The sequence below is a fragment of the Physeter macrocephalus genome, chromosome 20, assembly GCF_002837175.3.
Source record: "Physeter macrocephalus isolate SW-GA chromosome 20, ASM283717v5, whole genome shotgun sequence".
In the NCBI taxonomy this organism is placed as follows: domain Eukaryota; kingdom Metazoa; phylum Chordata; class Mammalia; order Artiodactyla; family Physeteridae; genus Physeter; species Physeter macrocephalus.
The window spans coordinates 85779311-85793476 of NC_041233.1; the positions used below are offsets into that span (position 1 = coordinate 85779311).

The 14166-nt window shown below is 43.8% G+C and overlaps 1 protein-coding gene across 13 annotated transcripts in view; it reads right to left on the bottom strand.

Annotated features, from left to right (window-relative positions):
- PSD3 (pleckstrin and Sec7 domain containing 3) overlaps nucleotides 1-14166 on the bottom strand; it is a 706021-nt gene that overhangs the window by 635356 nt on the left and 56499 nt on the right. For 4 of the 13 annotated variants that reach the window (XM_055081025.1, XM_055081023.1, XM_055081022.1 and 1 more), the window contains one exon: nucleotides 11794-11891. The exons of the other annotated variants lie outside the window; for them this stretch is intronic. In XM_055081025.1, the coding sequence (XP_054937000.1) occupies nucleotides 11794-11878 (85 nt within the window). In that variant the 5' untranslated portion in view covers nucleotides 11879-11891. The remainder of the gene's footprint in view (nucleotides 1-11793; nucleotides 11892-14166) is intronic. 13 annotated transcript variants of the gene reach the window in all.

Consider the following 14166-nt stretch of genomic DNA (forward strand, 5'->3'; position numbering starts at 1 on the left):
GGCCTCGCCCGTTGCGGAGCAGAGGCTCCGGAGGCGCAGGCCCAGCGACCATGGCTCACGGGCCCAGCCGCTCCGCGGCACGTGGGGATCCTCCCAGACCGGGGCGCGAACCCAGCTCCCCTGCATCGGCAGGCGGACGCGCAACCGCTGCGCCACCAGGGAAGCCCACCAATTTTGTTATTGAAAAGTAAAACATTAAATGTAGCAAATAAAATCATCCATTCATAATTTCATGACCTAGAGATAACAACCGTTACTAGTTCAATAAATAACTTTTCACATTATTTTGTCTATTTCCTTTTTTCTAAAATAATATTAAACTATATACACTGCTTTAACTAGCCTTTTTCACTTAAGACTCTATCATTAACTTATTTCCATGTCATTAATTTTTTTTCAGATGTGTTTTTTTATAGCTATATAGCATTATATAACTGTAATCAAATTTATTTCACCCATTCTCCCATTGTTAAATATTTGGATCATTTGTTATTCTTCCATACAAATAAGAATAGTTTTAAAAAATGAGTAAAAAAGAAAAATTAACAAAATTCATCTTCACTTCCATAGCTGATGACTTGCGGCAAGGTAATTAACTTCTCCTGAATCAGCTCATTTTTCTCTAAAATAATGGTGTTAATTCCCAAGCTGTAGAGTCATGGCTGCTGCATTTCCTGACTCTGCAGAGGTTTTCCTGCTGTGTGTCCAACCTTGTCAGCTACTGAACTATTCTGACTGAGGTTGGTTGGCTGACTCATCAGCTAGGGGGGCCCAGAAGGGGAGGAGAAGGCTCAGGGTTTGGTGAGCTGGGTGCTCAGGGAGCCTTGACTCCATCTTCACCCCATTACCCTCACCTCTGGGCCTCCCTGAAGGAAGGACTTCTTGCCGCTGCTGAGTACTCTCAGCAGACGGCCTTCAGCTGCCAGCCGTCCACGGATTACTCGGCTGCAGAGAGCTACCTCATTCAAGGTCAAGCCTTTCCCAGGGCAGCCCATACCCAGTGACTGACAGGTGGGTGCATGAACAGCCAACCATCTGGCCCAACCCAGGACAGCTCGGACAGGTGATGTTCACTCCAAAGCTCCCTGGGTGGGGGGTCGAGGCTGTTGCGGCTTGGCTACCCTCCTCCTTCCTCAGGCACTGAGCACATTCCCCAGTGAATGCCCAGTCTGCTTCCTGGAGAACCCACCCCGTGAAACTGGTACCAGGACGGGGGTGACAAAAATAACGTGGGGTTTGGAACTGGTTCACTTGCTACCTGACTTACCTCTCACTGGTGCTGAGTCAAGCACGAATAGCCCCTGCCACAAAGCGGCTCTTGGTAGTGGGTTGACGAGTGTCCCCAGAGATTCACGTCCACCCAGAACCTCAGAACAGGACCTTACTTAGAAAGAGGGTCTTTGCAGATGTAATTAGCTAAGGACTTCAAAATAAGATTTAGGATTGGCCTTAAATCCAATGATGGCATCCTTGCCAAGGGGAAGCGGGGAAACCTACAGACAGAGAGACATAGGGAAGAAGGTGTGTGAAGATGGAGGCAGAGACTGGAGCTATGTAGCCACAGCCAAGGAACGCCAGGAACAGGAAGAAACAGGAAGAGGCGAGGAGAGTTCTCCCCTCGGGGCTTCAGAGGGAGCCCGCTCTGCTGACTCCTTGATTTCAGACTTCTGGTCCCCGGGACCAGGGGGCAACACGTGACTGTTGTTTAAGCCACCCAGTTTGTCATGGCTGCCCAGGGAAACTAATGCCCTGTCTAGTCATTAAAACTTTTGCCAGTGACCAGTTGAGAGGGTGGAAGGAAATGCTGGTGTAAAGTGCCAGATGTGTGAAAAGTTTGGAGGAAACAGCGACTCTAATGACAGTGGAATTCAACAGCTATTACTATGGCAAAGTCGACACTCGTCATGAAAACCTGCGAGCGATTTATGGTGATGGAGAGTCAATGTGGAAGCCAGAGACCCTCCTTACAACAGCAATGAGGGTCTCACCTCCCAGAGGGAGAAGGCAGAGAAAGATGGCCACCAGGCTCAGGGCCTAACTGTTGGAACAGCAGGACAAAAGAAGGGGAAGTGTCCAGCCAAGGACCTCTGGGATGGTTTCAGCTCCCCCTTCAGTCTTGAAACTCCTAATTCCCCAAAGCCTCTGGGCCTGCAGAAGCAAGCCACCCTCCCTGTAAAGAGCAGCCCTCCTGCCCCCTCACTGCCGCCTTGCAGGCAGTGCAAAGACCTCCACCCAGAAGACACGTCAGGACCTGCTCCCACCCACCTCTTGACCCTAGTCCTATAACTGGGGTTAAGCTTCAGCATAACTCAGCCCTGAGGATACAGCATGAGCCTGCGTGCCTCACTCTTCTGTGGTTTCACTGGACCACAGCTCTCGGGAGTGGCCCCGGAGAGACTCCCTACAAACCTCCCTTCTGGCGCTGTCTCTGTCTCCGGACATGATCCGGGAAACCCTACCTAAGGCAGTTAAGCACTGCCATCATCCATGGAGTCTGGCTACTCGCATACAACTTCAGGTTTTTAAATAAGTTTCTATGTATTAAAAAAGGAAATAGGGAAGAAAGGGTGGTGAAACTGACACCCATGAATCCGCCAGCAGATGGACAGCTCCGAGAGCCCCATAACTGGCGCCTCCATCCTCTGTGCTACAGGTCAGTTTATCAGAGAATTGAAGAACACCTGACTTATAAAAGTTCTGTGTGCACTTACAGTTTGCTGATTGAAAGCCTGCTTGACACTAAAAAGCAGGCTTTGCACACCAAAGCCTTCTTGCATGTTGGAAACAAAGGGCTCTCAGGAGAGTTCAGGTTTACAAAGGCACATTCGTGCTTGGAGATTTATAGGTTTAGTTTTTTCAATTAGGTCATCTCATCTCTAGGTTGTAGATCAGGAGCACTGAGAACACGCAGGTAAGGTCCTGGAACATTTACTGGGATTGATGACAATTTCTTGGGTACCTGGGAACTACTCCAAGGGAGGAACCGGATTTAAAGTCCAGGCAACAAACGAACAAACAAACAAACAAACAAACAAAAACCCCTGCTTTGGGGACTTCCCTGGCGGTCCAGTGGTTAAGACTCTGCACTTCCAATGCAGGGGACACGGGTTCGATCCCTGGTCAGGGAACTAAGATCCCACATGCCGCGCAGTGTGGCCAAAAAATAAAAAATAAATAAATAAATTGGACCTCATCAAAATTTAAATAAATAAAGTCCAGGCGATGTGCACTGTGCTGTCCCCAGTAAGACTATCTGGGACTGGATGGAGGGAGTTAAATAATTTCTTAACACATCAGAGAGCAAATTCTGATGGTGACATGACCCTGAGGAGAGCTAGCAGTGATGCTTCTACTTTAAGCTGAAAGGCTCTGGCGGCCTTGAAGTCCAATTAAGGAAGCACAGAGGTGCTGGCACAAAAGAAGCTTAAGAGTTCAGGCAAAAGGGCTTCGTTCTGTGAAACCACCAAGAAGGTTAATAAACGACCCAAAGAATGGGAGAAAATAATTGCAAATACCTTATCTGATGAGGGACAGGTGTCAAGAATATACAAAGAACTCTTGGAACTCAATAATAAAGAAATAAACAACCTAATTAAAAATGAGCAGTCTTTGAATAGCTATTTCTCCAAAGGAGATATACAAATGGCCAATAAAGATGCTCAACAGCATTAGCCATTAAGAAAATGCAAATCAAAACCATTAAGGATGCTAGGATCAAGAAAGATAATTACAAATGTCAGTGAGGATGGGAGAAATTGGGAGCGCTGTACATTGCTGATGAAAACGTAAAATGGTGCAGCTGTTCAGGAAAACAGTTTGCAGTTCGTCAAAAGGTTAAACGTAGGGCTACCACAAGACCCAGCAATCCCCTCCTCGGTGTATAATCAAGAGACATGAGGGACTTCCCTGGTGGTCCAGTGGCTGGGACTTCGTCTTGCAGTGTAGGTGGTGGGGATTTGGTCCCTGGTCAGTGAGCTAGGATCCCACATGCCTCTCCGCCAAAAAACCAAAACATAAAACAGTAGCAATATTGTAACAAATTCAATAAAGACTTTAAAAATGGTTTTTTATAACAGAGAAATGAAAGTGTATGTCTACACAAAAACCTATACACGATGTTCATAGTACTCCCAAAGTGAAAACCACCTAAATATCCATCATCCAATGAATGGATAAGCAACATGTGGTCCATCCATACAAAGGAATATTATTCAGCCACAAAAAAATTATGAAGTACTGATACATGCTACAGCACCCGTGAGCCTTGAAAACATATGCTAGGGGAAAGAAGGCAGTCACAAAAGACAACATATCACACAATTCCATTTCTAGGAAATGTCCAGAATGGGCAAATCTAATGAGACAGAAAGTGGATTAGGGGTTGCCTCGGCTTGGGGGATGGTTCATAGGGAGAGACTGTTAATGGGTACAGGGGTTCTTTCTGAGGTGACAGAAATGTTCTAAATTTAGACAGTGATGATGCTTGCACAATTCTTTCAATATGTTAAAGTCATTGAATTGAATTGTACACTTTAAATGGGTGGATTTTATGGCATATGAATTATATTCAATAAAGATATTAAAAAATTTTAATGGACTTCATTCCATTAAGACTGCCCTATCCATTTCTTCTGAGAGGAGAAAAGGAGCTATTGAATCTTAGTCTCCTGGGAAAGTCTGCATGTCATTCTACAGCTGAGGTTTTAGTTCCTCGGTGTTTATTTTCCATGCAGGCTAGAACTATATATGTATGCCAACTGCTCAATCAGAAAATTTACAAGGATGGGAAATTAATGTGAAAAAGCCTTTTCAGGGCTGTTGCTTGGCTCAGTAGTACCTTTGCTGCAGCAGGACTATCCCCTATGGATCTGCTTCTTTTCCATTCTATATTCCTCATGTCTTTGTGGTGGGTTACATTATGTTTCAGCAGATATTCCCTCTCACCTCCAAGTCTGTCCTACCTCACCCCTCCCCCACGCCAGGAGAAGTGCATTTCCCAGGGAAGTTGGGTTTGGCTGGGTGGGTCGCTTTGGCTAATTGAGTGAGGAAAGCGGTGGCTCCTGCTTATCCCAAGTGGATGCTGGAAAACACGTTGAGAGAATTCCCACCAGCCCTCTGATAACTACCACCGTGGGAAGTGAGCATACAAGATAGTGTCTCCCACAGCATGAGTCCCAGATGGAGGACATGGGGCAGAATGGAAGCTACCCGACTGCCCATGACTGCAAGGGAGAAATAAGTGCTGCAAGCTGCTGACATTTTCTTTACGCAGCATTATCATAGTGAAAGCTGACTGACACAACCATCAATTTATTCGTTCAGAAAACATATTTGGAGCACTGCCATGCATTAGATTTCATGGTTATTCTTTAAGGAATAAGACAATCTCTTCTATTCTCAGGCACCTTTCCGTCTAGAAGGTAAAATAGGAAAAGAAACAAATAAAATACAAAATATGTGGTGAGTGACACAAGAAATATAAAATGTAAGAGCTGTAGAGCAGAAAGAGATTATTTCTGACTCAGAGGAATCACAGAACTTCTTTAAAACGGTGACATTTCCATAATCAGTTATTTTAGGAAATGAAAACCCAGTAGTATATAGATTGTTCTCACCGGGTGCCACTGTAGACAGAGGACAGCTGGAGAGCTCCTGCTTTCCCCACAGGCGCCCTCTGCCCTGGCTACAATGTAGACAAGCCTCTGGGGCTGATGTCGCCCTTCAGAGCAGGAGGAGGGGTCAGGGAAATCATAAAGTGACTGAGAAAGCCCTGCAGTGATAGTTTTAGTTGAAACTGACTAGATTTTCTAGATTCAGGAAGGATGGGGGCTTAGGTAGACTTGAGTTTTAATTATAGGAAAATATAGGCAGTTAGGTTTCTGTGCCCCTGAATGTCACACACTGCACACAGGAAGGGAGCAGCTCTTCCAAATGAGGCCATAATCTCAGAGAGCCAGATGCTTGGGTTCTTGCCTAGATGTCTTGTTCCTTTAGGTAACTGTTCCATTTTATTCCATTTGCTAAAATAAAGTCTGATGAGTTTTCCATATATTGTGCTGTGACCAAGAGCCAAGAAGAAACATCAAACCCCAAAGAAAAATCAACACCCTTGCTTTTTTCTATATTGAAGGCATGCTTTGGAAATGAGGAAGTTCCTCCCAAATGTTTCTATTAAAACATCTCTACCCACACACTCCACTTTTTTTTTTTTGTTTTTAAGTACATTTGTAATAAAGAAAACCTGAATGTACCTTTAACACAATGTACTAAAACAGACCACACACACGGTGAAAGACTCAAAACCATGGTGGAAATTACACCGGCATTTTTGACAGTCTGGATTTTAACTTTTACTTCGGTACATTTTTATGAAGTCAAAATAATAGGAAAATACATTCTCCAGTTTCTTTCAGTCAATTTTAGGATAATCTCTAGGTCTCCAGAAGGTTTCAGTACAATATCCTGTAACTGATTTTGGCATCTCCAGCAACACCAGTGCGGAGCACTGGGGTGGCCCTGGGTCTGGCTCCACCAGGAATTCCCCTGAGGCTCGGGCAAGTCCCTTCCTACCTCTGGAGCTCATTTCCTCATCCTGGAAACGCGTGGGCCTCTAGATAATCTTTAGGCCCTTTTCAGCGGCTCCTCTTTGATTCCACTTTTTTTTTTTCATGAAACTTTTAGATTCATAGCTTGACGACTGAATCCTTTAGAATTAAAAATATTTTTTTTTTAATAACATATGTTTTGTTCAAAGTCCATTGGAGCTAATTTTATTCATCTTCCTACAGGTTGACTCAGAATTTATCTTTATAGTTACACACACACAAAGGGGGTGTTAATGCTGGAAGAACCACGTCATCATCTGCAGACTTGCCTCTTAGATCAGTTAACTCTGCTCCGTAGATTACAAGTGGGTCACTCAGAGAAGAGAGAGTTAGCTTTTCCATCCGGAAGAGAAGCAATAATATTTCAGCAGAGACTGCTCAGTACAAACCACTGCCTAGTTCTTTTATTCCCATGGAGCTTTATTGGCAGATTCAAAGGAAGAGTTGAGTTTGGGGCAGGTAACAGTATTGGTAGTTTGAATTCAAGCACAATTTTTGTGAGTACTTATTATGTGCCAGACACTGTCCTGAAAACTTCCCATGAGTCAATTAACCCTCAAAATAACCTCACAAGGTAATATTCTTACAGATGAAAATACAGACACAGACAGGATAGGTAACTTGTCTAAGGTCTCAGGGTAAGCAGCAGGGTCAGGATTTGAATCTAGACAGAGCCCAGCCCAATGGACTGGACAAAGTCTGTCTCTAGAGCTCCAGGGCAAACTTGGAGACCAACTCAAACCACGGGGCGGATGTTTGGAATTGGGGGTGGGTGGGGATGGAGTTTACTGTATTTAACCTACTTTCTTTCTCTGCCTTGAGGGGATTTAAATTGCTGCCACATGAATGTCAAAGGGAAAAGAAAATATTAGCATTTAAATTCTGACATTCAAAGCAGGATTTTTTGGTTACAAGGCAGTCTTGATATGACATGAAGGGAACGAAGCTGTATTAGTGCCTGGTTGGCTGTCCAGCCCAGAGTCCACGTGGGGGTGGGAGAGAGCCCATCAGGAAGAATCGAGGACAGCCCCCTTTCTCCTCCCAAGGGTTGTCGGGGTGGGGATGACACGGCCAACAGAGGCAGCTGTGTGTTTGATAGAACTTGGAAACCTGAATAGGGGGCAGGAGGGGTTCAGTGTCTCCGTCCCAGCATTGATCAAAGGGCAGAGAGGGTGTCTAGTTTGGGAAGCTAAGCTTCCCTTCCGTCTCCTGTGGGGGGGATGGTGAGTTGAGAGCAAGCTCACAGCAGAAGAGCTGGGGGTAGACCCTGGAACAGGGGACAGGACGGAAGACGGAACAGAGGTTTGGAAAATCCACAGCTGGTGGGGCTAAGTCATGGGAAGAGGCACTAGGTCTTCCTGAGCTGAGAGACAGTGAGGTTAGTGGGAGCAGCCCCCCAGGGCACGAGGGAGAGCCCCTATCAGCTGGGATAACAGAGAGTATGGCCTGGATCGGAGGCCCCTGAGCTCCCCCATCAGAGGCAGGATGTCCCCCTCTCTCCCAGAGGAGCTGGATGGGGTTTGGAGACCTTTAGGTCAGAGTCTAAGCAGCTACCCCCCAAACAGCATTATCAATGGACTGTTTAAATTACTGAATCACACTCAGTCTACAAAGCTTCCTCTCCCAGAGCAGGTGGGGTAGAGGTGGCCAGCTCATGAGGAAGTCCAGGAAAATCTATAAACAAATGAAAGAAACTACACTTTATCTGCCTTACTGAGTTATGGCAGTCTTTGTTTTTGAACCGTGCACTGCATGTAAACAGGTAACCACGATGAAGCGTGGGAAGTTTTGGGGGCGAGTGACAGAACCGTGCTTGCTGCCATGTCAGACCCTGCCCCAGCGCTGAGCATCCGTTAACTCCTTTAAGGCTTAGACTTTCCCATGAGATGGTGCTATTTTTACCCTCATTTTGCAGGTAAAAATACACAAAGATACACAAAGGTGAAGCAACAGGGTCAAGATCACACAGCTGATCAGTGGTGGGGCTGGGACTGAGCGCAGACAGTCCGGCTCCCAAGTCCAGGCTGTCACCCTCCGGTTACGCTGTGCAGATACAAAGCGTGACAAGCACACTGAGAAGACCCGCCCCACTCTGCCCGCTGCAGAGCAGGCTTCTTAGAGGACGTGCCAAGGGCTTGGCCTTGAGGTGGGGAAGGGAAGCAAGGCGGGTGGAAACAGGAAAAGAGAAGGCACAGAATCCTGAAGGAACATGCATTCAGGGAAGGGCAATGCAACAGACCCCTTAACGTGCTAAAGGGATAAGTCCAGACGCCCCTAGAATATCTGCTTGTGAATATTGTATTAGCTGCTGCACAATGGTAGGCTTTATACTCAAGATTTCTTCTTCTTCTGACCAAGAACCAAAACTTCCTAAAACCTGCACACTTTGACTTCACTTTCATTACCATGCTGCTTTCTTTCTTTCTTGATCCCTTTGCATAAAGGAACAGTTTTTACTGCTTTATGAGAATGCTTAACAATGAGTATGAAGCAGTGAAGCACAGCTACCTGGGATGTTAGCATCAGGCAGGCTCGCTCACCAGCTGAATGACTATGATCCAGATTCAAGCCTCAGCAGAGCAGCCCCCAACAGTCAACACAGGGAAAGTGAAATGCAGGACCGCAGGAGCCCGCTGTGTCCTGCTGAAAGGCCTCACATCCCCAGCTCGCCACAAGCTGGGAGCGTGGGGACAAACGGACCGAAGAAGGACTTTCGGAACGCGGACAATCTCTCAACCTAGGAACTATTCTGGAGAGTCTTTCTGTCTTAGAGTATTTTTCTGTTTATTGCCCAGTTGTATTTCTTATTTTGTGAATTTTCAGTGTACATATTTTGTCTTTTTAAAAATTGAATATTCATCTTTTTAGACACTTTTTAATATTCTTAGAATATTAACCAATATATGTTGTGAATGTTTTGCTCAGTTTGTTATTAACCTCTTAAACTTTAAAAAAGTATGTTTTATATTTAAAAGTTTTAAAAATTCACGTTGTTAAATCACCTTATGTTTTCTTCATTTGTTTATATTACTAAAAAGTTCTTTCTATCCTAGTTCAGAAAAGCAGCCCTGTATTTTTTTATATCTGCTTCCTGGCCCCCTTACAGCTTAGAGGTTAAGAGCCCAGGTTCTGAGTCCAGTGAAGGTGAAGTTGAATCTTGGTTCTGCCTTTCACTGGATGTGAGAATTTCCCTTCCTTCTGTTTCCTCACTTATAAGCCAGGCACTCAACGATGCAGTGAGAGAAGTACACTCCCCATATGCAGATGGGAAAACTGATATTTAGAGAGGGGAAATTGCTTGTGCAGAGGTACTTGGTAAATGGAGCTGGAACGGGACACCAGTTCTCCTGTACTCTTACCAGTTACCCTTACGCTGTACCGATTTACATGGAACATAATTGTTTTATTTTTATTATATTATAGAAGAAGTTTTGCTAGCATTCTCTTTGAGATGTTTGCATCTATCGTCAAAGGTGAGGCTGTGGTGCAGTCTTCCTAATAGACATGTTTCCTAACCGTGGTGTTTGAGCTAAATTTAGGCTCTGCCTGTGTCTTCTGAGGCCTCAGTTATCATATTTGATTGGCCTGCTTCAAACAGGCTTGTACACAGTCCCTCTAGCGGGACCTACAAAGGACAGGGGGCTGGACAGCGATTAGAACAGATCTTCAGTTTAGTTAAAGGCTCTTAGTATGTTTTTCTCTGCATCAGGAATGAAATAAATGTGTATAAACAAGTGATAAGAAGATTCCACGCCCCCAGGGCTCCTTGAAGCAAGGAGCACCATCTCCTGTCTGGAGATGGTGTGGGTTCATTCAGAGCCTGTGTCCAAGTTTTCATTTAATTTGATTAGAAACAGCTGGAAGATCAGAATGACTGCGTAACCTCTCCAGTGACGCAGAGGGAAAGAATGTTCAAGTGACAGAACCGCAAGTCACCACCCTGGCTTGACTCACATGTGGAAAAATTGCATTAACTAAGTTACAAGACCCAAACTTCTCATCCTTTCAGTGTTCATTTTTACGTCTGTTCAAATTAATATTACCCCATGCTGCCAATTCCTGTCACAGTGCTAATTATTACATAACTAACATCCTTTTTATCTTTACAAAGGGTTTTTAAAAAATATGCATATCAATATAAAAATTTTAAGAATCAAAAACAATTATTTCCATTATTCAGTCATGAGCAGAGGGGAGAGGAGTTTCTCCAGACAATACAGGGCTTGGTGTTGACCCAGCCCTGAGAAATGTGCTCGCGGTGGGGCAGAGTCTGGTTCTGTTGCTGAAGGTTCAGCCTTGCCCGTACCGCAGTCGGTGGCTTGTGAACCCTGCGCCGAGGCCAGGCTCCATCCCCTCCCTGGAGACCCACCTCCCAGGCAGTGGTCCAAACTGTCCTAAGATCCTTAATCGAACCTACTACTCAACTCGCAGAGAAGTTCTTTGCTGATCTTTTCTAATCTTCACTTGCATAGTGTAAATAATTAAATCAAAATGCTGAGAGTGTCAACCTCACAAGCCATTCTCAGAATAAACAGTAAAACTTCTACATAGTGTTTTAAATAAATCAAGTTACCTTTAAATGATGAAAACATTTAAAGTTGCCTAAAATGTGAAATACAGAAAAGGAAGGTGGTTACAGAGATAGAAAAGGTGATCCATAATCTCACCACCTCCAGACAACCACTATTAACATGTTATTTTTCCCCAATATAAGTATTTTGTTCTTTCTCCTCTGTTTTTGTCCCCTTCTTTCACTCTCTCATCCAGAGGTTGCCTCGTTCGTCTTCCCTCACAGATGAGACAGAAGGGCAAAGAGGGAAACTGGTACAATAGGATCCACGCACCTGGCCTTGGATCTCCACATACCATGTGCTCCCGGCCCCGATAACCTAGAATCTTGATCAGCTTATTTCTTAATTTCCCACAACTATCTCTGTAGAGGTTAGCAGACACCCATCTGTGAACAGGGATGGATAAAGAGCAGAGACATGTGGATGGGATACAGAAGGACTGACTTTTCCCTGGCTGGCTGGCCCCGGCGGAGCTCCACAAGTTCTAGGTGTTATAGCCAACCTCACCACTGCCCTTCCAATGGTTCTTATGGTGCCCTATTTGGGTAGTTTTAAAATTCCTTTTCTCCTGGTGGGGCAGAGACAGTTAGGGCTCACCAAGTATTCTGTTTGCTCACCAACAATCCCAGCTCTCCAGCAGTTAAGCAAGGCTGTGAGACTAATTCTCTCTTTCCTTGCAGACATGGATGCCTTGTGTTCCATCCAGATGGTGCAGCTACAAGATAGAATATTGAGGGATTATATGTTGCAAGACCCTTGTTGACTCATGTGAGACACGTCTTGTGAGAGAAAGAAATAAACATTTTTTAAGCCTTTAAAGTTTGGGGTTTGTTTATTATTGCAGCACAAACTAGCATATTCTGACTAATACAATTGGAGGGGTTCTCTCAGTTGGCCCTATACACTGATCTTTTTATATCCTTAAAATAACAATTTGATCATAGCATTTCCTTGTTTAAAAATTATCAGGAGCTAGCCATTGCCTAAATGGTGAGGTCCAAATGCCTTACCCCAGCAGACTATCTGGTCCAACTTATCCTTGTGGGCTAATCTCCTGGTGTTCTGCCCCCCAATCTATAGCCTAAATTACAGCCACACTGACTCCTAGGCCATTCCCCAAGTTTCCATTTCCTGAATTTCCCAGTCCTTTAAATGCTGTAAGGCCTTTGTTCATGCTGTTTTCTTTGCTTAGCTGGCACTGCATTTCTCCACGTAGCATATTGTTACACACCCTACAAGGCCCAACTCAAATATGACATCTGTGATGTTGAAGCCAACACCTCAAAACATTGTCAGCTCCCTCTGCCAAGTTGCCACAGTGACTGGTAAGTTCTTTTCCTCAGAAAGTCTCCTACCATATGATTTATTTGCATGTACACTTTAGGCTCTTAAAAGTGATGTTATACCATATTCTTTTCTAGCACAATGGCAGTTACATAGGCATGTGTATGCATTCTCTATAGAACCTACTATTGTGGCCACAGTGGTGGTTTAGGAGCAGCACCTATGGTTTCTGTCAGTCTACCCTCCCTAGTCATTGGTGTGTAAAACTGATGTTTCTCAAGCAGAATGTTATGTAAAGCAGCTTAAGACAAGTCCTCTGAGAGGGGCCCAAGATGGTGGCATAGGGACACCCTGAGCTCACCTCCTCCCTCAGACACACTGAATCTACACTACACCTACATATAGACCTCAGATCTAAAGACACACACAGACTGAAAGTGAGGGGATGGAAAAAGATATTCCATGCAAAGGGAAAAGAAAAGAAAGCAATACTCCTATCAGATAAAATAGACTTTAAAAAGAAAGACTGTAATAAAAGACAAAGAAGGGTGTTACATAATGATAAAGAGGTCAATCTAACAAAGAATATAACATTTATAAACATTTATGCACCCAACATAGGAGCACCTAAATATGTTAAGCAAATATTAACAGCATAAAGAGAGAAATAGATGGAATACAATAGTAAGGAACTTTAATACCCCACTTACATTAATGGATAGGTCATCCAGACAGGAAGTCAATAAGGAAACACTGGCCCTAAATGACACATTGGACCAGATGAACTTAATGGTTATAGAGAGAACATTCTATACAAAAGCAGCAGAATATACATTCAAGTGCACATGGAACATTCTCCAGGATAGATCACATGTTAGTCCACAAAGAAAGTTTCAATAAACTTAAGAAATCTGAAATCACATCAAGCATCTTTTCCAGCCTCAATGGTATGAGGCTAGAAATCAAGTACAAGAAGAAAACTGGAAAAAAACAAAAACACATGGAGACTAAACAATGAATGGGTCAATGAAGAAATCAAAGAGGAAAATTTAAAATACCTTGAGACAAATAAAAATGGAAGCACAACTTTAAAAAATGTATGGGATGCAGCAAAAGCTGTTCTAAGAGGGAAGACCTAAATATAAGACCAGACACTATAAAACTCTTAGAGGAAAACACAGGAAAAACACTCTTTGACATAAATCACAGCAAGATCTCTTTTGACCCACCTCCTAGAGTAATGAAAATAAAAACAAAAATAAACAAATGGGACCTAATTAAACTTAAAAGCTTTTGCACAGCAAAAGAAACCATAAACAAGACGAAAAGACAACCCACAGAATGGGAGAAAATATTTGCAAACAAAGCAACGGACAAAGGATTAATCTCCAAAATATACAAACAGCTCATGGAGCTCAATATCAAAAAAAAAAACAACCCAATTAAAAAATGGGCAGAAGACCTAAATAGACATTTCACCAAAGACATACAGATGGCCAAGAAGCACATGAGAAGATGCTCAACATCACAAATTATTAGAGAAACGCAAATCAAAACTACAATGAGGTATCACCTCACACTGGTCAGAATGGCCACCATCAAAAAATCTAGAAAAAATAAATGTTGGAGAGGGTGTGGAGAAAAGGGAACCCTCTTGCACTATTGGTGGGAATGTAAAGTGATACAGCCACTGTGGAGAACAGTAT